This window comes from Sorex araneus, chromosome 6 (assembly GCF_027595985.1).
Source record: "Sorex araneus isolate mSorAra2 chromosome 6, mSorAra2.pri, whole genome shotgun sequence".
In the NCBI taxonomy this organism is placed as follows: domain Eukaryota; kingdom Metazoa; phylum Chordata; class Mammalia; order Eulipotyphla; family Soricidae; genus Sorex; species Sorex araneus.
In genome coordinates this window covers 94,956,937-94,978,851 of record NC_073307.1, presented here as the reverse complement: position 1 = coordinate 94,978,851, position 21,915 = coordinate 94,956,937, and the positions used below count along the sequence as shown (strand labels likewise).

Here is a 21,915-nt window from a genome sequence, read left to right as displayed (position 1 = left end):
TTCTTTCTTTCTTTCTTTCTTTCTTTCTTTCTTTCTTTCTTTCTTTCTTTCTTTCTTTCTTTCTTTCTCTCTTTCTCTCTTTCTTTCTTTTTCAAGCCTTTTAGGGTCACACCTATTGATGCTCAGGGGTTCCTCCTGGCTCCGCAGTCAGGAATCACTCCGGGTGGCGGGGACCCTATGGGATGCCGGGGATTGAACCCCAGTTGGCCCTGTGCCAGGCAAACCCCCTCCCCAGTGTACTATCGGCCTCTTCCTCTCCTTTCTTCCCCCCACCTCTCCCCCACCAGCCTCTCCCCCTCCGCTGCAGCCTTTTCTGTGCCCCATCTTTCTGTTCGACTAAAGAGATTCGAGAATTTGAGGCACTTTCCCAGGGTCCCACAGTCGCTGAGTGGCAGAGCCCACTCGAACTGCCGAGTTCCTCACTGGGCCGTGCCCAGGAGACAGGCAATGCTCCCGTCTCAGCCTGCCCTAAGACGGTGCCCCCGGCCCGCAGGGACGCCCCTTTCTGAAGGGGGAGACATCTGCGGAGGCCTTGCTGGGATTGATGGGAGGGGAGGAAGGGGACTGGGACCATAGGGGGCCACTGGGGACCAAACCCAGGCCTCTTTAGTGCAGGGCTGGCCCCTTAGCCCCATGCTCCCTCCCCTCCAGCCCAGGGGAAACTTAGACTTTTCCCGCTCGTGACCTCTTTTCACCTGAGAAAATTTCACACCACCGCCGTGCAAACATATACGTATAAAATAGGTTGACCGAGGAAACCCTTCCTGCGGCCAAGTAATAGGACAAGCAGGCAGGGCACTTGCTTTGCACAAAGCCACCCGTGCCCGGCAGCCATCCAGGGGTCCTTCCCCGACCCCCCTCGGTGCCCCCTGAACCCCTGCAGAGTGGTCCTGAGCACTGCCAGGCGTGGTCCCCAAATAGAGCCAAGCAAATAATTTGCTAAATCATTGGTTTGTTTTACATGGAGTTACACACACACACACACACACACACACACACACATACACACACAGTCCCCCTCCCCCCACCCCAGCATGTTGCAGCCACAGTTTGAGAATCTGGAATCCAACTCAGGTTCCATCCTGGGTCCCCCAGACCCCCCCCCGCCCCCCCACTGCGGTGTGTAACAGGAACCCCCTGGGCACTGAGCGGGCCCTGGTGGAGGGGGGCACCATTGCAGGGCCTCAGCATGGAATCTCCGCCCAGTTGGTCCAGAACCTCCAGGCATGGCTTAGAGCCCCCCCACCCCCCGGCCCCCATACGCTTGATCCTAGAGGACCTGGCATACAGTTGGTGCTCAATAAAGGCAGCCTTGCTTGTGCGGGGAAGGCTGTCCTTGGGGCGTCTCCCTGTGTAGTCTCTGTGGGGGCTGGGGGACCCCCCCACCCTGTGGTGCCTGGGCGACCGTGCAGTGCCAGGAGTAGAACCCTGGGGTCCCCTGTGTGAAGCGTCGCTCGGGGGCTGTGCCTTCCAGTGAGCAAGAGAGACCCCCCTAAAGAAACCAAATTCCAAAAGGCAACATGAGGACCGAGCTTGGGGGAGCGGGGCCTGGGGCGCGTCTCTGGGGGGGCGTCTGTGAGCTGAGCCTCCCGCCCCGAGGAAACCAGGGCAGCCGGCACGTGGCCGAGGATTCTGGGGGCTGAGGTCAGGAGAACGGGGTGGGTGGGGGACAGACCAGGGTCACAGGAGGAGGAGGACAGCCCCCCACCCCGCCAGCACTTGGTATCTGGGGCCCCAAGGGCTGACCTGGAGCCCTGGGTGTGGGCGGGGTGCGGGCCTGGGGCCCCACCGTGAGGGGGGTTGAGTAGGGGATGTTCCCCGGCTCCCACCAAGCCCGGGCTGGTGGGGCAGTGCCTGGGGCTCTGATCGCCTGCAGGGCTGAGGGGGGTTCCGGAGAGGGGGGCTGGGGGCTGGGGCTGCCCCTGGCCACACCCTGGCTTTGAAGTCAGGGCGCAGGAGAAGCACCCTGGGCCCTAGCCCTGGGGAGCTGGGGTGAGGTTTTCTCTTTGGGAGATAATTATGGGCCCCTCAGTGTGAGTGTGTGTGAGTGTGTGTGAGTGAGTGTGTGAGTGTGTAAGAGTGTGTGTGAGTGTATGTGTGTGTGAGAGTTTATGTGAGTGTTTGTGTGTGTTAGTGTGTGTTTGTGTGTGAGTGCGAGTGTGTGTGTGAGTGTGAGTGTATGAGTGAGTGTGAGTGTGTGTGAGTGTGTGTATGTGAGTGTGTGTGAGTGTGTGAGTGTATGTGTGAGTGTGTGTGTGTGTGTGAATGTGAGTGTGTGTGTGTGTTGGGGGAGCTGTTTACAGGTCCCCAGGGAGGGGAGAGCCAAGGGCAAGGTTAGGGGTGACCCCTGAGTGGTTAGTTCCTAGGTGCGCGTCCCAGGCCCCCTCTGTGAGCTCCCCCTGGGCCAGAAGATTGTGGGGGAGATGCTGGAGGGGGGGAGTGCCCGCTCAGCGGGACGAGGGGCCAGATTATCAGGCTGGTATGGGGGGTGCAGCCCTGGGCACTGAGATGCCACGGTGGGTGGAAAGGGGACGGGGGGGGGGCCCTGAGTGATAGCCCGGCAGGCTGGCCCTGGCCTTGTCTGGGTTCGATCCCCATGGGGTATCCTGAGCCCACCAGGAGCAGCCCCCGAACCAGACAGGGAAAGGGAGAACGGTGGGTCGGGAGTGGAGCCCCGGGGTCTGTCCGAGGCAGGAAGGGGAGGAGAGATGGGAGGAGGCGCTGGGTGGGGGGGGCTGGCCGAGGGCGGGGCGACACTGGGGGGGCCCACAGACGCCCAAACCAGGGAAACTGTTGTGAGAAGCCAGAGGGGCCCTGGGGTTGGTGACCGAGCACAGCTGCTCCCGGGGGCAGCCCAGGGGGACCGGGGACGGGGGGGGGGGGCAGTGAGAGATGGTCCAGGGGGAGGCACTTTGCCTGCACCTGGATTCAATTCCCAGCACCTGAGTGCCACCGAGATCCACCCCTGAGCACTGAACCAGGAGGAGCACCCAAGGCGGGGGGGGGGCAAAAAAGAAATGAGGCTGAGAGTCAGTCCCCCCAGGAATTGAAGAGAGAGAAAGGACAGAGTTCTGCAGCTCGATCAATCCCCCCAAACCCAGAGGGAGCCCCTGGGCAGAACAACAGTCCCAGAGCACCGGGACTGGCTAAGCAACGCCACCCCCCCTTGGCCCGAGGTCCCTTAAGGACACACAGGTGAGCTTTCCCGGGAGAGGAACCTCAGTCTTCCTGCTCTCGGAAATGGGCTCTGGCCGCCGGGGACCATTAGAACTGTGGAAACCCGTGTCCTCCCTGGGTGGGGCCAGAGGTGCACGGGCACCCGTTTGGGCCGGGTGACTAAGTGCCACAAGCCTCAGGGAAGATGCGGCTATTAGGGGTGACTCTTCCTGGAGAACCCCACTTCCCGCATTGGAGGTGTTTGTGTGGCCGGTCACTCACAGCTGTGCAGCTGTGTGGAGGGGTGTGTCACCAGGAGCCCCCAGCGAGGCCCACAGCCTCCTGGGCTCACCCCTTCTTGGAGCCTCACCTCGGGGACCACGACCAGGAGGCGGATAGGAGCGACTCCATCTCCAGGTCGCCTGGCGGGCGCGAGGTGGAGCAAGTCCCGAGCTGGGACGGGGAGTGACTTGGTGAAGGCGCAGTCTGGTGACAGTGGCGCAAGGGCAGGCGCCCCAAGATGGCAGGAGAGGCGGGGGTGTGGGCCCAGGCCCTTCAGGTGTGCCCGAGTCCTCCTGGCTGTGTGCCCAGAGGCAACCCGGTGACCCCCGACACTTGCTCTGGTAGCGAGTCACAGATGGGGTGGGCACCAACTCCGTGGGGCCCTGCCTTAGCTTCAGGGGGACCCGCAGGAAGGAGACCCCGATTAGGGGTGGGGGGACGCCCTCCTCCATCCGCCGTCCTCCCCTCCCCCAGCCAGTGCCCGGGCCTGGACCAAGCTATCAGCATCGGGACTGGAGCCATAGTCCAGCAGGAAGGGTGTTAGCCTTGCACGCGGCCCACCCGGGGTTCAATTCCCAGCTTCCCATAGGTCCCCCGAGCACCGCTAGGAGTAATTCCTGAGCATCACCGGGTGTGACCCAAAAAGCAAAAAAAAAAAAAATTAAAAAAGATCAGCGTCGCCGCGCACGGAAACGCGAGTTCCGGCCCCCCCTCCGCGGCCCCCAGCGCGGGCACGGAGGCGGGCGCGGGCCCTTTAAGTCCTCCGGGGCGGCGGCGGCGGGCGGGGATGACATCAGCGGGCGGGCCCGGGGCTCCTGGCGGCGCGGGCGCGGGCGCGGGCGCGCGCGGCGGGGGCGCGCGGGGCGGGCGCGCGCCGGCGGGGGCGGCGGCGGCGGCGGCGGCGGCGGCGGCGGCGGGAGCGCCCAGAGCCGGGCCGGGCCGAGCAGCGAATCCCCCGGCATCGGCCCCGGCGCGCCGGCCGCGCGCGCCGCAGCCCCCGGAGCAGCGGGCGGGCAGCGGCGCCTTCCGGGCGCGGTGAGTCTCGGGGGGCGGCGGGCGGGCGCCGGGGCGCGGGCCGCGGGGAAGCGGGGTACCCCCGCCGCTTTGTTTTTGCTCGGCGGGGAGGAGAGGGGAGGGGAGCGGCGCGGAGGGCAGGGCGGACACCGGGGGCCGGGCGCCGCCCGCGCGGCCCGCGAGGACAAAGGCGCGGCCGGGGCCGGGGCGGCGGGGAGGGGGAGGGGAGGGGGAGGAGGGGGACTGTTATTCTGCAGGCTCGGGAGGGGGGGCTCCCGGTCCCGCGCTTCTCCCTCCCCCTCCCCCAGCTGGACCGGTCCAGGCCCGAGGCGGCCCCCCTCCCCCGGCTGTGACTGGGGGGCGCCCGGGAAGGGCTCCGCCGGCTCCCGGCCGATCGGAGACACCGGGGGCTGTGGATTGGGGGCGCCCGGGCCAGACTCGGCTTCATTCTGGGGGCCCCCCCCCCCAGCCCATCAGCAGCTTACTCCCTCCCCCCTCCTTGGGTCAGCTCGGGGGCTGGGACCTGGGGGTCAGCCCGAGCAGCACGAGCGGGACGGGGGTCCGGCTCCCCCACCCCCACCCCGAGGTGCCGGCCTGTGCGTCCCCCGAGCCCGGTTCCGGTTCCTTTGTGGAGGGAGAGGGGTGGGGGTTATTTATCTGCTCCGGCTGTGCGCGCGAGCCCCCCAGCGGGGCTGCTGCGGCTCTGGCAAGAAACTCTTGTTTGCGCCCCGGTTCTCGGTGGAGGGGAGAGGCGCCCCGCCCCGCCCACCCCTGCAGCGCGGACTGGGGTGCGCCCCCCTCCCCAACTTTCCCTTTAGTTTCCGTGCGCATTTTCTTCCTGGCGCACTCGGCCTGCGGGGATGGGGGGGAACTGAGGGTTCTCGGAGCAGGGAGGAATGGAGGGGGGGATGGATGGTCTCTTTTGCTGGGGTGTCAGGGCTCACCCCGGGGGTTCAGGCGCTGGCTGGCCACGCGTGGCCCCGGCCAGGCCAGAGTTAACCAAGTGCCCGGCGCCTGGCTCTTTAGCGCTTGGAACTTGGGTGACTTAGAAGCTGCAGAAACTCCATCGCAGCCCCCCCTTTTTTATAAACTTGATTTATTGAGCCTCCCCCTCACCCCCTCCCGACCAGGAGAGAACTCGGAAGCGGCTCCCGGCCTTGATTCAGTTCTTGCAGCCCCGGGGGGCGCTGGGACAGTGAAGGATCTTCCCGGCCTGCCCTCCTCACCCACCTCAGCCCCAGACAGGGCTGGGAGAGACACTAGCCGGCCCGTGGGGGGGGGGCCCCCCCATCCTCGCCCCTCCTCGGTGGGTCGTGAGTGGGGCGGGCCGGGGGGCCTGGGAGGGGTATTTATGTAAGACACCGAGCCGGAGGGCACGGGTATTTACATAACCCGGCGTGGGTATTTATGTAATATAGGATGCCGCATATTTATGTTCCCGGCCTACCCGCCGCCGGCCCTGCCAGTGCTCCCGGAGTCGGTGTGTTGGGGAGAAAAACAACAGTAACCGCGTCTGGGGTGGGGGCTGTGTGCGTGCTGCATCCCCGCCCCAGCGGGGTTCCCCACGTACCTGCTGCCCGTGTGTGTCACAGCCTGGGAGGGGGCAGGGGGAGGGGGTCCAGCCGGGACCCCAGCGTGTCGGCTGAGCGGAACTGGGTTGAGCACCCGGCCCAGTTCGCCAGGTGGCCACTGCGTTCTGGGGCCAAAGTGTGGCCTGGGCCAGAACTGCCAGCCTGGAGGGGTCCCCTGGAGTTGCTGGCCTGGGGGTCCCCTGCTTGTCCCGTGGAGCTGCTTCCTGGGCCATGCAGGGGGTTGACTCATGGGGCGCACTGTGCTGTCTGTGCGGTGGGAGGTGGCAGGAACCCGGCCTTGTTCTGGGGCGACCCCGTTGGGGCCCCCGAAAGGGGCCAGTGGCCTTTGCACGTGCAGACCGCTCCACAGTTGATCCTTCGGGTCTCCCGGAAACACCCTGGGATTTTGGGGGTCCCCCCACCCCCCCCAGCAGGCGCTGTGTCGGGCTCAAGCGTGTGGCCAGAGCATGGGATGTCCGAGGGTGGCTCAGGAGACAGGGGGCGCCCCAGCTCGGCCCGGTCTGAGGGAACTGGGGGTACACTGGCCCGGCCCCAGCTCGGGGAAGGAGATAAGAACCGGCACACGGGACTTTGTCGGGGGGGGGTCCCCCGGTGGGCCCAGAGTGTCCTTCCCCGGGATCCTGACCCGCCCGTTAGACCGTGGGGTCACCCCCAGGCCACCAGCTTCCGTGTCCCCCTCCGGCTCTGCCCTGCGAGGGGCGCCCCGTGGGCCCGGCCCCCCCGCTCTGACCCCGTCTCTGCCTCCGCAGGCAGCGGCAACCATGGAGCTCCGCGTGGGGAACAAGTACCGGCTGGGCCGCAAGATCGGGAGCGGCTCCTTCGGCGACATTTACCTGGGTGAGTGCCGGGCCGGGCCGGGCCTGGGGGTGCTGGGGCGGGGGCGGGGGCCCTCAGCTGGGGGCGCCGGGGGCAGGCTGGCCTGGGGCCGGCCTGGCGGGTATTTTTAACCCTGGCCCGGGCTGCACATGACCCGTGTCTGCGGCGGGCGTGGGAAGGCCTGTGGCGGGGGCAGCGCCCCTGTCCTGCCTCCCCGGAGAAGGGGGCGGTGGAGGGGCGAGGCCTGCTCCCTGCGAGACCCTTTCCCAGGTCCACCCCTGGAGCCCAGCCCAGGCCGCGGGGGCCCCGGGGACCATCGGGTGGTGTCCGTGCTCCCAGATGCACTTCCTGCCTGCAGACGGTCAGTCTGCCGGGGGCCGCGGGGAGCAGGCCGCTGGCCGTTAGCCGCTGGCCGTGGCCCGGAGGGGAGCACCCCTGCGCGGAGGGGTGGTCTTGGGTCCCCTCGATCTGGGACGCCACCCTCAGGGCTGTCGGGTTTGCGGGTCACTCCGTCCCCGTGGGGAGCAGCCGCCGACCCCGGCTGTCCCGTGCCTCAGTGTCCCTGTCCACGGTGCGGGTAGTTGAGCCGGGGCCGACCCGGCCCAGCTGGCAGGGGGGTGGCCTCTGTGCTGTGCCAGTCACGCCCTGAGCCGCTCCGGGGGTGCCCGCTGGCTGCAGGTGCCCCGGCGGGAAGGTGTCCTCGGCCTGGACTCCCGCCTCGCGGGTGGGCTGGGTGCTGGCCCCCCTTTGGGTGAGCAGGGTGGCCCTGCCCACTCCCTGGCCCTCAGTTCTGGCGGGTGAGCCCTCCCCCGGGCCGATCACCCAGAGCCCCCCAGAGCCCCCCACAGCTCAGAGCTCGTTTCTAGGCCGCCCACCCCCCGCAGGCTGCACCCCTGCCTGGGCAGCCCCCGTGGGTCCCATGCAGCTGAGCCCTGGAGTCCGGTGACTGAAAGCAATGCCGGAGGCGGGGACACGTGGGGCCCCGGGGACAGCGGCCGGGCCTGTCTGCCCTGCTGGCTGCGGGTGACCTCAGCCCCTACGCGGCGGGCAGGCGGGCGGGCGGCAGCAGGACACTGCCAGTTCCCTCGGAACCCAGCGGCGGGGGTGGGGCGGGGGCTGTGCCTTCCTAGGGACATGGGCCTTCCTTGGTCACTGACCTTTGGCCTCCGGTGAGGTCACAGGCTAGGTGGGGTGAGAGTTCACGGGATCAAGAGCCTCCCCCTCCCCCTGCCCCGGGACGCGAAGGGCGGGCACCCCAGGTGTGTTTGAGTCCTGGTGACTTGGGCCTGAGGGTGGGCACTGGCGCCCCATGGGCAGGCCCCAGCCTCCGGCCCCCCTCCGCGCCTGTGCCCTGCTGTCCCGCGGGGCTCTAGGTGTGGGCAGTGCCAGGTGCCCCGGCGTCCAGCCCACACTGCCCCAGCCCCCCGAGTGCCCTGTCTGTCCTCTGGGCCGCCGTGAGGCCAGCGGCACAAGGTCCCCGGGGACGGGAGGTCAACTCGGGGCTGCCCCTGAGGCTGTGGGTTCGGGGTGATGAAACTTTCTCAGCTTCCTTGCGGTGTTGACCGCGCAGCCCCGAGAACGGGCCGGGAAGTCACGAAGAACACGACCCCACACACACACACGTACACTCGCACCCACTCACACGCGCACCCACACCCACACATGCATACACTCGCTCACACACTTGCCCACACACACACACTTGCCCACATATACACACTCGCCCACACACACACTTGTTCCCCCCAAACACGTACACACAGATACTCTACAGACACACACTCACACTCACACTCACTCCGTGGGTGGGCCGGCGGGGGCAGATGGTCCCTGCTGGGCTGCACCCAAGTCCCTGCAAGCACGTGTGTGGGGCTCTGGGGCGTCGCTGGTGGACACGCAGTGTCCTGGGCGCCCTGGGGACCCCGCGTGCCCCATCCCAGACCGTGGTGCCCCCCCCCGTTGCCCCTCACTGCTTCACTTGGGTTGCGGAGGGCCACACTCCCTTGTACTCGGAGCTTGCTCCTAGCTCTGTGCTCAGGGCTCACTGCAGGGGGAGCCCGGGTGGGCCTCCTGCCAGGCCAGCGCCCGGCACTGCCCCGTGCTCAGCGCGCTCGTTCCTGGGCCTGACCCGCCCCCCCCGCCCCCCCCTGCCCGCTCCATTGTGCTCTGTCCCCACTGCCCGCCCCACGAGGGCCATCTGGGTCCTGCCCAGGCTTGCGCACTGAGAGAGTCGCGGGGCGGGGGTGTCACCGCCCTTCAAGGGGGCTCAGGCCTTTCTGGATTCGTTTGGGCCCCACCTGGCGGTGCTCAGGGGTCATTCCCCGTGGGCTCAGGGGACCACACGGCTGGGGGATCTGGCCCGGGGCTCCTGCTTACGAGCCTGGCCAGCCCCTGCACCCTGAGCCCTCTCCCGGGCTGGGCCGCCACTGTTTTTTTTTTTGTTTTTTTTTTTTTTTTGCTTTTTGGGTCACACCCGGCGATGCACAGGGGTTACTCCTGCCTCTGCACTCAGGAATTACCCCTGGCCGTGCTCAGGGGACCATACGGGATGCTGGGAATCGAACCCGGGTCAGCCACATGCAAGGCAAACGCCCTACCCGCTGTGCTATCACTCCAGCCCCCGGCTGCTATTTTGTTGTTGTTGTTATTTGTTTGTTTGGGTTTTTATTGGTTTTGGTTTTGTTTGTTTTGTTTTGTTTTTTCTTTTTGGTTTTGGGGGTCATACCTAGCAATGCTCAGAGGGTCCCCTCGCTCATGCACTCGGGAATGACTCCTGGTGGTGCTTGGGGGCCTTCAGGGATGCTGGGGATTGAACCCGGGTTGGCCGCGTGCAAGGCAAACGCTGTGCTACGGCTCCAGCCACACTGTGGTTTCTTTGCTGGCCGTCAGCGGTGCCCGTGGGTTTCTCAGGCTGTTGCTTCTGGTGTTGTGTTGTTTGGGGGCCGCTCTGGGGTCACTCTGGGTCACTGAGGGGACCGAGTGGTGCCAGGGACCAGACCCCCATCGTCACCTCCCGGGTCTGCGGGTTCTGCCCCGTGCGGGGGACGGGGTCTCTTCTCTTCCTTCCTCTCACTGGCCCGGGGTTTTCTGTCCGGCTGAGCCCGAGTCTGTGCGGCTCAGCTGCTCCCAGCGGCCCGTGCTTCAGGCTGTGAGTTCTTGGGGGGGGGGGAGGAAAGGGGGTGCTGCTGTATGGGCAGCACCGGGGGCCCCTCGCCGACCCCCCGGCCCCACTCTCACACCTGCCTCCCGGCCTTGGCTTGTGTTTTGGGGGGTGGGGGGGTGGCATTTTGGCGAACGGAAGCGTGCCTTCTTCCGTGCCTGAAACCCAGGTGAAATTCACACCTTTTTGGGGGAAGGAAAAAAAAAAAATACAACCAGGAAGCAGTTTTGGAACCAGGCAGCTGACTCAGCAGTGGGGGATGAGCCTGCGGGGACCTGAGTGTGACCCCCAGTGCCCGTGGCCTCCCCCTCCCCCCCAGTTCCATCTCCAGCCCCCGGGAGAGGCCTGTTCGCAGCCGTGGGAGCTTCCCGCGACCCCGTGCCCTTCCGGGCGGCCTGGTGTGGCCTCAGCACACGACATGCGTCACCAGGGCAGTGCCCAGAGCGGGGTGCCCCCAACACCCCGATTCTGCTTGCCCTCACCGCAGACTCTGCTGCCCCGGGGGTCCCCAGGGGCGCTGTGCCCCCCTCTCCGCCTGGCCTGTGCATGTGGGGTTCGTGCATGGTCCACCTCTCAGTGAGCCCCCGACCGTGTCTGCAGCGGGGGCAGCTGAGGCAAGGTGCAGGTTGGGGGTGTCCTCGCTGTGACCTCCTCAGCCGGAGCCCCCCAGGAGTGGGGGGGAGGCAGGTGGGACCCTGGGGGAGAGGTCCTAAGGGTGTGCGCCCCCCTCCCCGCTGCCCCCACTCCTCAGTCCACACCAGGAGGTCCCCTGGGCTGGTCTGCGCCTGCGGCCCCTCCCCCCGCCCCAGCCCCTTCTAAAGCGTCTGGGCTTTCCTGTCGCCTGAGTCCCCCACCCACCATGGGCGCTGTCTGGGGTGCTCCAGCCTGGGGCTGCCTGCTGCTGGGTGACCCGGTGCCCTGCTCCCCTCCCCGGGCAGGTGCCAACATCGCCTCTGGCGAGGAGGTCGCCATCAAGCTCGAGTGTGTGAAGACGAAGCACCCCCAGCTGCACATCGAGAGCAAGTTCTACAAGATGATGCAGGGGGGAGGTGAGTGGAGGAGCAGGGTAGGGGGAGGGAGGGCAGGTATTTCAAGATGATGCAGGGGGGAGGTGAGTGGAGGAGCAGGTAGGGGAAGGGAGGGCAGGTTCTGCAGGATGATGCAGGGGGGAGGTGAGTAGAGGAGCAGGACAGGGGGAGGGAGGGCAGGTACTGCAAGATGATGCAGGGGGGAGGTGAGTGGAGGAGCAGGTAGGGGAAGTGAGGGCAGGTTCTGCAGGATGATGCAGGGGGAAGGTGAGTGGAGGAGCAGATAGGGGGAGGGAGGGCAGGTACTGCAAGATGATGCAGGGGGGAGGTGAGTGGAGGAGCAGGGCAGGGGGAAGGAGAGCAGGTACTGCAAGATGATGCAGGGGGGAGGTGAGTGGAGGGGCAAGGCAGTGCTGGGGGTGGGGGCGGGAGAGGGGAGGAGGGGCCGTGCGCCCTGACGCCCCTCCCGGGTCCGCAGTGGGGATCCCGTCCATCAAGTGGTGCGGGGCCGAGGGCGACTACAACGTGATGGTGATGGAGCTCCTGGGGCCCAGCCTCGAGGACCTCTTCAACTTCTGCTCCCGCAAGTTCAGCCTCAAGACGGTGCTGCTCCTGGCCGACCAGATGGTGAGCGGGCGCGCCCCTCGACGGCGGGCTCTGGGGCACTCGCCTTGCGTGACGCCCATCCCGGTTCAGTCCCCGGTTCAGTCCCCAGCGGGTCCCCTGAGCACAGAGCCAGGAGTCGTCCTGAGTTTCGCTGACTGTGCCCCTCCCCCCCAAAAGAAAGCAAATTTCTGGAACCGGGGTTCTGGGGTGGCGGGTCCAAGGGGGTTTGCCTTCGTCGGCGAGCTTCAGCCCCGCGCCCTGTCTCTGAGCCTCGGCTGCGGGGGGTCCCTTTTCCCTGCCATCCCCTGGAGTGGTTGCCTAAGCGACCTTGGGACCGTGCCTCTGGCTCGGGCGCCCCCCCCCCCCCCCGTCCCGCACATCCTGGAGGGGGTCCTGGAGGTTAGCTCTGCTCCCTCGTGGCCTTTCCCACCCGCCCCCCCAGCAAGCCTGTGGGCTCCCAGAGGGCCCCCCGTGCCCCTTCCTGCAGGAAGCCCTCCAGACTCACCCTGAGAGCCCGCGCAGCTGTAGGTGCAGGGCGCTCTCCTCCCGCCCGGGAGGGGCGGGGCTCCCTCGCTGCCCTCGGCTCTGTGCCCGGGGCCTGGCGGGCAGCAGCTGAGGCCGCCCCCGTTGCTCCCTTGGGCAGATCAGCCGCATCGAGTACATCCACTCCAAGAACTTCATCCACCGGGACGTGAAGCCTGACAACTTCCTCATGGGGCTGGGGAAGAAGGGCAACCTGGTCTACATCATCGACTTCGGGCTGGCCAAGAAGTACCGCGACGCCCGCACGCACCAGCACATCCCCTACCGGGAAAACAAGAACCTGACGGGCACGGCCCGCTACGCCTCCATCAACACCCACCTGGGCATCGGTGAGTGCCGAGGGGCCGCCCGTTCTCACTGGGGGGCGCGGGGCAGCTGCCATCCGCAGGGCCCGGGCCACAGCGGTAGGAGGGCAGAGAGAGAGAGAGAGAGTGTGTGTGTGTGTGTGTGTGTGTGTGTGTGTGTGTGTGAGAGAGAGAGAGAGAGAGAGAGAGAGAGAGAGAGAGAGAGAGAGAATGAGAATGAGAATGAGAATGGATGGTAGGTGGGCCAGGTATGTGTGTATGTGTGTTTTGGTCTATCTGTGTGAGAGGAGGTGGTAGACGGCACTGTGTGTGTGTGTGTGTGTGTGTGTGTGTGTGTGTGTGTGTGGTGGTAGGTGGGTACTGTGTGTGGTGGTAGATGGGTACTGTGTGTGTGTGGTGGTAGGTAGGTACTGTGTGTGTGTGGTGGTAGGTTGGTACTGTGTGTGTGGTGGTAGACAGAAGCATTGTGTTTGTGTGTGTGTTTGTGGTGGTGAGTGGGCACTCTGGGTGTGGGTGTGGTGGTAGGTGGGCCGTGTTGTGTGTGTGTGTGTGTGTGTGTGTGTGTGTGTGTGTGTGTGTATGGTGGTAGGTGGGCCAGTGGGTAGGTGGGTGGGTGTGTCTGTGTGTGCATGTGGATGTGGTGGTAGGTGGGCCGGGTGTGTGTGTGTGTGTGTGTGTGCATGGTGCAAGCTGGTAGGTGGGCTGTGGGTGTGTGTGTGGTGGTAGGTGGGCTGGGGGTTTGTGTCTGGTGGTAGGTGGGCCGTGGGTGGTGGGGGGGGTGTGTCTCTGTGTGTGTATTGGTAGGTGGGCTCTGTGTGTGTGTGTGTGTGTGTGTGTGTGTGTGCGTGTGCGTACACGCCCGCGTGCCGGCAGGGAGCCCTCTCGTGCCGGCAGGGAAGCCCCCTAGGCTGCAGGTCGCAGGCGGGGCTGGGCAGCCGGGACCCGGCCCTCACCCTGTCCTTGCCTCCAGAGCAGAGCCGGCGAGACGACCTGGAGTCGCTGGGCTACGTGCTCATGTACTTCAACCTGGGCTCCCTGCCCTGGCAGGGCCTCAAGGCGGCCACCAAGCGCCAGAAGTACGAGCGCATCAGTGAGAAGAAGATGTCCACGCCCATCGAGGTCCTCTGCAAAGGCTACCCTTGTGAGTGGCCGGCACCCTCTCCCGCTGCCCCCACCGCCCCCCAGAGCTGACGCCCGCTGCCTGCCTGGAGGCGGTGGCCCGTGCCCGGGCTGGGGCCAGCCCATGAGACTGTTGTCACCCCACTGAGGGGCCAGTCGAGACCAGGGAGGGCCCTGTGCACATGTTGGGGGTGGCCTGGAAAGCAGAGGCCCCCGGCTCGCGAGGCCCCCTGCCACAGAGGTGCCGAGTTCAGCACGGGACACAGGTGCCCCTCTCTCGCATTTGGGGGTGGCCCCTCTGGGGTGGGTGCTCACGGCCTGGGAGCTCTCCGAAGCCCGTGCTCTTGGGGTTTGGCTGACCTGACCCCCTACACGGGGCGGGACCCCGGCTCCGCCCGGGCACCCACCAGAGCATTGGTCCAGACCCGCCTCGGGTTCTTTCCTCCACGTGAGTAGCAGCGAGTTCGGGGACTGGTCAGGGATGGCCCCTGGGGCAGTGTTGGGACCAAAGGAGCTTTTGTCCCAAGGGGGTCCGGGGTGTGGAGTTCTGGGGTGTGGGCCGGGCTGAGGCGGGGAGTGGCGCCTGTGCTTCTGTCCCCCCCTGAGTCGTTCCCCCCCACCCCCCCACACGCTGCTGTTTCCTATTTGGGCTACACTAGGGTGCCGGGCCCTCCCAGCCCAGTGCTCGGGGGTCCGGGTCAGTTCCGGGGACCACCGTGGCCTCCCACACACAGCAACGCCCCAGGTCCTTGTGCTGTCACCCACCACCCCCGCCCTGCTCGCACACACGTCTGTGCACACGCACACACACCTGCATGCACATCTGCTCCGGGAGGGAGAGGCCGAGCCCCCCATGGGACACTCAGCAGCCTCTGTTTTGGTTTTGGGCCACACCCGGCAACATTGGCCCAGCGGTTCCTCCTGACTCTGCACTCAGAAATCACTCTGGTCGGTGCTCGGGGGACCGAGCCCGGGTCAGCTGCATACAAGGCAAAGCCCTCCCCGCTGTGCGATGGCTCCAGCCCCCACAGCCTCTTGGCTGTCCTTCACGTTGTTGGCAGCCGGTAACCCAGGGCACAGAGGCCCTTTCCTGGGACCCAGGGTACCAGTGGCCCCATCTTCCTGACACAGGGCACCTGTGACCCCCCATCTGCTGACCTGGGGTACCAGTGACCCCTCTCCTGACCCAAGATACCAGTGACCCCTAAGCTGACCTGGGGTACCAGTGACCCCTCGGGTCCCCGGGGTGCTGGCAGGACCACGTGGAGACGGGCACTGGACCAGAGATTCCCCCAGGCTCCTTCCCCGGGGCTGGGTTCCTGGGGGTGGGGGTGGCCCTGCAGGGCTGGGGCCCCGCCTCACAGCACCCGCCCCCTCGCCCCCCGCAGCCGAGTTCTCCACGTACCTCAACTTCTGCCGCTCGCTGCGCTTCGACGACAAGCCCGACTACTCGTACCTGCGCCAGCTCTTCCGCAACCTCTTCCACCGCCAGGGCTTCTCCTACGACTACGTCTTCGACTGGAACATGCTCAAATTCGTGAGTGACCGCGGGGGCTGCGCAGGGCCGGCCCGGGGGCCGCGGGGGGACGTGCTGCGGTGGCGGGCAGGGCTCCCCGGGGACGGGGCGTACGACCCGACCGGCTCCCCTGACTCCTGTCACATCCGCGTGGACGGCGGCTACCGTGGGGGTCAGCGGCCTCCCCGGCCGGGCCTCGGGCCGCTGCTGGCCCTGCTGGGCGCCCCGGCTGGTGCGCTGGCCGCCTGCGGGCTCCTGCTGCTGCTGCTCTGTGCGGCCCAGGCCACCGCCTTCTCGGGGGCCCCGGGGCCCGGCCCCGACCTGCCCGCCCTGGTCATCGCCACGCTCCTGCTCGTGGGCCCCTGGGCCCTGCTGGGCGGCTCCACTGTCGCCCTCTTCTGAGGGGCAGGGGGAGGGCAGGGAGGGGGGAGAAGCGACCGCCCGCCGCGCCCGGAGCTCCAGCGCCCGTGCAACCCCGTGTCTTGTCTCGCATCTCTCCCGGGAGAAGGGGGCTCCCCCAAGCCAGCCTCAGCCCCGCGATCGCGACCTGGAGGCGCCCGCCCCGCCCTGGCCCCGCCCGCACCCGTGTGCGGGGGCCACGGACCCCCCGGCTACGGCGGCCACGGCCTGCTGGTAAGGCGCCCAGCCCGGCCCGCCGCACCGCGCTTCCCGGCCCCCCCGCACCGGCTGGCCGCGCCGGGCTCAGCCGCGGCTGTGCTCTGCCCTTCCAGGTGCCCGGCGCCCCTGGGCACCCTGGGCCCGCCCCAGCCGCCCCTGGAGGAAGTGGACACGGTGCAGGAGCTGCCCCTGCAGAGCTACTGGCCCGTGGTCTGGACGCCGGGGGCCGCGTTCTGACCCGAGGAGGCACGTGGGGGGCGTTGGAGCCGCTGGGGGGGGCGGCCTGAGAAGGCTCCATGGAGAAGAGAAGAAGAAGGTCCTCAAGACCCCCGCTGGAGCCTGGAGGGGGCGGCAGAGGCGGCCTCGGACCCTGCGCCCACCTGTGCCCAGGCCCTGATGTGGGCACTGCAGGCGCCGTGGACGGGCTGAGCCCGCGGCCTCTGGGGTAGTGGCCGGACCTGGGGAGCGGCAGGACGGCCCCCGGTCACCTTGGACCTGCTGGGAGCTGGAGCGCCACCTGGGGCGCGAGTGTCCCCTGGGCCTGTCCGTCCCGTGCCCCTGTGGACGGACCCTCGGCGGGAGCTCGCCCACAGCTCGGCGATGGGACGTGTCAAAGCCGGAAGCGCGGCCGGATCACAGTGAAGCCACGGTCCACACGTGTGTCAGGCCACGTCTGGCCGGGGGGCGTGGACACCCCCGTGACACCCTCTCCTGTAGCCACGGCGGAGACGCCCGCAGCTGTCCACCCTCAAGACCTTGTCTGCGGCCCGGCCAGGAGTGGCCACTGCGGACCCCTGAGGCCTGCCTGGACCCCCCCCCCCCAGGGGCAAGCCAGTCACCGGGCAGCCCCACGCGCCGCTGACCCCACCCCTGTTCGGAGATCATCGGACCCCACGGGCTCCTACCAGAAACGTCCAGACACGGGGCCTTCCCCGAGAGCCCCCCACCGGCAGAAGAGGACGCCGAGCAGGCCCCGACAGTGGACTCCGGACCACCCCCCTTGCTGAGGCGCCCACCAGGGCCCTCGTTCAGCTCTGGGGTCGCCACCGACCTGGGACAGCTGTGCCACCACGCCTGCGGCCGGGCCACTGGCCAGCAAGAAGCCGACGCAGCAGCCCAGGAGGGGCCCGCGGGGGGCAGGCGGGGGCGGGCCGTGATGTGGCGCCGTGTTTTCTGTGGGCAAATAAAAGCCAGAACACTTGCCGTGGCCTGTGTGTTTCTCGGGCGGCGGACCCAGGCACCAGTGCGTCGGGCAGCGGCCCCCCGCTACATGCCGGGCGTGGGCGGGACCTCGGGGCCGCCAGCCCCCCCACATCCCGCTGTGGAACCGCTGCAGAGTGACAACCCCCCCCCCCACCCCGTTCCCCTGAGCCGCGGGGCCTTCTCGGTCCCACCCTCAGGGGATGCGGAGGGTCGCAGGAGGCCCCGGGCCACGGGCAGACCCCCACTCAGCACACAGCTCTCTCCACAGATGCCGCCCCCCCCAGGCCAGCCCCCCGCCCTTCCCTGCGGACGGCCCCAGGACCGGCGAGGTAACGCGGCCAGGCCGCCTCACACTCTCGTCTCTCCTCTCCTGCCGGCCCCTCCCCTGCGGCCTCTCCCTGCCCCCCGCCCGGCCCACACGCCCCCCAGAGCCGGGCCGGGCCGGGGCAGGCAGAATCCCCCGCTGGCCCGCAGGCTGGCGCCCGCACGGGGCCACCAGGAGCCACCACGGCCGCCTGGTCACACACTCCCCCCTCTCTGCGTCTGACCTCCAGGCTGCTCGGGACCCCGGTCTGTGGGGAGGAGGTCGGGCCGGGGGTCCCCAGACGGCCCCGGCCCCCCACCTCGGGCTGATGCACCCTCGTTGTCTCGCGTCCCCCCAGGGTGCAGCCCGGAACCCGGAGGATGTGGACCGGGAGCGGCGGGAACACGAGCGCGAGGAGCGGGTGGGGCAGCTCCGGGGCTCGGCCACGCGCGCCCTCCCTGCGGGGCCGCCCACGGGGTCAGCCGCGAACCGCCTGCGTGGCACCCACGAGCCCACGGCCTCCACCCCGGCTTCCCGCATCCAGCAGGCTGGTAAGCCGCGGGGGGCCGGGCACTGGGCATGAGGGGCCGGTCACTGGGTAGGGGGCGGGGCCGGGCACTGAGTGTGAGGGGCAGGGGCGGGGCCGGGTGCTGGGCGGGAGGGGCGGGGCACTGGGTAGGGGGAGGGGCCGGGTACTGGTGGGGGCGGGGCTGGGCACTGGGTGGGAGGGGCTGGTGGGCTGGGCACTGGGCCGGAGGAGTAGGGGGGGTGGCCGGCCCGCCCGCCCTGAGCGACGCCCCCCCACCCCCACCCCCACCCCCCAGGCAATACCTCTCCCAGAGCGATCTCACGGGTGGACCGCGAGAGGAAGGTGAGCCTGCGGCTGCACAGGGGCGCCCCCGCCAATGTCCCGGCCTCCGACCTCACTGGGCGGCCCGAGGTGTCCCGGATCCCCGCTTCCCAGGTGAGACCCCCCCCACCCCATCCCGGCTCAGGCGGGAGAAGACAGAGGGGCAGAGAAGTCCCTGGTCGTGGCACAGGGGCCGGACCAGGAAGCAGAGTGGGCGGGAGGGGGGTGTGGAGGAGGGACCCGTCTGTTGTCTCAGCCAGGAAAGGTGGGCTGGAAGGCCTCCCGGGCCCCTCGGGGCGTCCCACCCTGAGACTCCTGACCCCGTCTCCCCCCCAGACGAGCGTGCCCTTTGACCATCTCGGGAAGTGAGGTGCCACACCCGATCAGTATTCGCTTCGGTGAGTCTGCAGGGCTCTGCAGGTGGGGGTGGAGGGTGCGAGGGGCATCAAAGACCCCCAAAGCGGGTGCTCGCCGGGACACGGAAAGCCTCAGAACCCGGGGCGGGAGTGAGAGAAGGGGGGGGGGTTGCCTCGCCTGCGTCCGCCCCAAGTTCCGTCCCCAGCACCTGTATAGTCCCGAGCACAGGGCCGGGAATTTGCTCCGAGCACTGCTGGGCACGGCCGGCGAACCCAGAGAGTAAAATAAAAATAAAACCTTGGGACCTGGGGCCAGAGGGGTGGCACGGCAGGGAGGGCGCTCGCTCCCCGGCAGCCCACAGGACCCCCCCCACCCCCCAGCACCGCCAGGAGTAACCCTTCAGCACAGCTCAGTGGCCCCCAAACAAGAATCCTTGGCACCTGCCCGGCCCCGCTGCCAGGGTCTGGGCGGTGCTGGACTTTGGTTTCCGGCGAGCTGGACTCAGCCTTGCCCCTCCGCCTGCAGCTGCCCGGGGCACCCAGGACCCTGCGTCCGGCCGGGTTCTGGCGTTTGAGGTGCTGGAGCGGGGGGAAGCTGCGTCTTCCCTCGGACCCGAGCCCGATGGTCCCTTTCCTCCCCCCCCTCCCGCCCCCCCGCAGTGTCTTCGCTGTGTCCAACAGGACGGGGAAAACCACTTGAAAGAGCCAAGAGGGAGCAGCGCTCAGCACAGCCCCGCGGCCGCGGCTCCGTCTCGGTCTTGCTTGGCCGATGACAAGACAACGGGGCGGCCCCCGCCCGCACCCCGCCCCCGCTCCGGGGGCCCGTGGGCGGAGCGGGTGAGCCTCAGGACCACCTGCAGGAGAGCCGTGCCTGCCCCCTGAGGCGGGAGCACCCACTTGTCTGTCCGAACCCCCTCCCGCCTCCGTGCCAGGCGGGGCCCGGGAGCACGCGTGTGTGGGTGCGGGCGCGGGCCCTACTGCCCCCCGCCCCTCGCAAGGAGAGGCGGGCACCGGGCCCTCGCACCCCCTTCCCTTGCGGGGGCCCAGGCCTTCCAGAACACTCCTGACCCCTCCCCGATCGAGTCCCCGGCCGGGTCACCCCCTCCTCCCACTTAACATCGTTTTTTTGTTTTCTCGTCTGTTTTCTCCGTGTGTCCTTCCTAATTTATTTACCTGTTGCCCCCTTTTTTTTCCCCTTCTCCCTTTTGTTTTTTAATTAAAGAGCAAAGCTTTTTATTACTTTGTAATTTAAAAAACTGAAAAAAAAATACTGAAGAACTTTGGGGGGAATTTTGTACTTTTTTCCTGTGTAAATATTGGACTTTTTTGAGCTTTATTGTGGTTGTTCATTTGAAGTAATAAAGTAGAAAAGAATAAAGTGACGCGGGCAGCCAGGCCTCTGCTCGGTGGGGGAGGGGGGCTGCAGAAACGGGCGCTGTGGGGTGGTCCCCAAGACCCTCCCTGCACGCACGCATGCACGCAAACACACACACAGGCCCGGGTCCTGCAGACGTGGTGCCGGGTCACGTACTTGCATGAGGACACGCATGAAGGCTCCAGGCAGGCTTGGGGTGTCCCTCCTCTCAGGGTCCAACAAGTGCCCCTGGCCAGGGCCTTACTGTGACCGCCTCTGTTCTTTGCACAGTCTTTGTTGGCGGGGGGCAACTCCCCAGCTTGCATCAGGCCTCCACGTAACAGTCCTGAGGGTCACACGCTGACCCACAGCCCGCCCAGCCCCCCGCCTCCTCCCTGGCCCCCAAACTGTCCCCCACGCCAGCTCCCCAGAAGCCTCTCTCCCTCGTGTGTCAGCTCTGCTGGGGTCCCCGGCTCCTGGGAAGTCAGCTCAGAGGCCATGGCGTAAGGTTCCCCCTAGCTGGTATTGCCACAGAGGCCTCGGGGCCTCCTGCCAGGGACAGGTCCTCCAGCGGCCACCAGCCATGGCCACCACGTCGGGCAGTGGCTAACCTGAGTGACCCACCCAGGCCCTTCCCCACACTCGGCCCTCCGAGCCGGTCATTCCCTGGGAACGTCCAGGGAGCTCAGCCGCTGTGTGTTTGGGCCTCGCCTGCCGGTGCTTGGGATTGGGGCCGCACAATGTTGGGGTCACTCCTGAGGCGCCGGGAGACGACACAATTCCAGGGACTGACACCTCCCCCACCTGCCCTTGCCTTCCCACATGCTCAACCCTTTCTTTCCAGCCCTGAAAAGTATCTTTGGGCTGGAGTGATAGCACAGTGGGGAGGGTGTTTGCCTTGCACACGGCCGACCCACGTTCGATTCCCAGCTCCCCCAAGCACTGTCAGGGGTAATTCTTGAGTGCAGAGTCAGGAGTAACCCCTGTGCATTGCCGGGTGTGACCCAAAAAAGAAAAAATAATAAGTATCTTTAGTAGGGGCTAGAGATAGCACGGGGGGGGGGGCGCATTTCCCTTGCTCACAACCAACCCGGGTTCAATCCCCAGCATCCCATAGGGCCCCCAGGAGTCCGTCCAGAGCGTTGTGCGGTTGTAGACAAAAGTAAACGTTTGGGTTTAATTTTGTCTAGGGAAGATGCTTCCACATCCGAAAAAGCCTGGCCACGCTGGAAGCTGGCACCCCACCCCCGCCCCGTTCCCCCCCGGCTGGTTCTGACTCAGAGCTCAAGTGTAGCTTCACAGGAAGTGACATCAGGGCTGAGGTCAGGCCGGCTGCGTCAGCCCGCCATCGCAGGGTTGACTTTTATCAAGCACGCCAGCAATCGCCAGCAGCAGCCCTGGCTGGGGGTGGGGGGGCGAGGGGGGGGCAGGCATGCCACCTCCAGCGGGTGAGTCATCTTCCATCATGCCACAAATCCCGACCGGGCCGGCTGGGTGCCAGGTGTGGGGCCCGGCGGGCAGGCAGCAGGGCTGAGTTCTGGAGTCCAGGGGCCAGACTGGCCTCTCAGTGACCTGGGTCACCGTCTGGGTGTCGGGTTTCTCTCCCCATAAAGTGGGGGTGATCACACCTGCTTCAGAGGGCCAGGGATTAGGTACAACCGCAGAAGAGAACTCAAGCAAGGGCCACTTAATCGGGGTGTCTTGCTGGGACCCCTCGCTGTCCTGTGAGGTCAGTTTTATAGAGGGGAACAGTCACGATGGTGCAGTCCTGTGAGGCGTAACCGTCGTAGCCCGGGGACCTGGCCTTCCCGGTACGACTGGCTCACCAGCCAGTGGCTTGCCTGGGCCCCAATGCAGAGAGATGCCCTGTGTGACACGGCAGGTGTTTCCTGGCTCCCTGGCCTGAGCCAGGAAATGGATCAGGACATTCCTGGAGCTGGGCTGGAGCGATAGCACAGTGGGGAGGGCATTTGCCTTGCACACGGCCGACCCGGGTTCGATTCCCAGCATCCCCTAGGATCCCCCGAGCACCGCCAGGAGTGATTCCTGAGTGCAGAGCCAGGAGTAACCTCTGTGCATCGCCAGGTATGACC

General features: G+C 67.1%; 2 protein-coding genes across 3 annotated transcripts in view; both read left to right on the top strand.

Annotated features, from left to right (window-relative positions):
* Positions 1 to 4,329: 4,329 nt before the first annotated feature.
* CSNK1E (casein kinase 1 epsilon) lies at positions 4,330 to 19,858 on the top strand. Of its 2 annotated transcripts, XM_055141141.1 has the most exons (11): positions 4,330 to 4,473; positions 6,794 to 6,881; positions 10,959 to 11,069; positions 11,527 to 11,675; positions 12,298 to 12,526; positions 13,473 to 13,643; positions 15,010 to 15,158; positions 17,621 to 17,813; positions 18,087 to 18,226; positions 18,449 to 18,510; positions 19,129 to 19,858. In XM_055141141.1, the coding sequence occupies exons 2-10, from the start codon at positions 6,806 to 6,808 to the stop codon at positions 18,479 to 18,481; spliced, it is 1,251 nt and encodes a 416-aa protein (XP_054997116.1). In that variant the 5' UTR covers positions 4,330 to 4,473; positions 6,794 to 6,805; the 3' UTR covers positions 18,482 to 18,510; positions 19,129 to 19,858. The 2 variants fall into 2 exon arrangements, with proteins under 2 accessions (XP_054997116.1, XP_054997115.1); XM_055141140.1 differs by lacking the exons at positions 4,330 to 4,473; positions 17,621 to 17,813; positions 18,087 to 18,226; positions 18,449 to 18,510; positions 19,129 to 19,858 and adding exons at positions 15,646 to 15,770; positions 15,869 to 16,958.
* Positions 19,859 to 20,320: 462 nt separating this feature from the next.
* LOC129405906 (translation initiation factor IF-2-like) overlaps positions 20,321 to 21,915 on the top strand; it is a 27,023-nt gene continuing 25,428 nt past the window's right edge. Inside the window, exon 1 of the mRNA XM_055143621.1 lies at positions 20,321 to 20,325. Within this exon, the coding sequence (XP_054999596.1) occupies positions 20,321 to 20,325 (5 nt within the window). The remainder of the gene's footprint in view (positions 20,326 to 21,915) is intronic.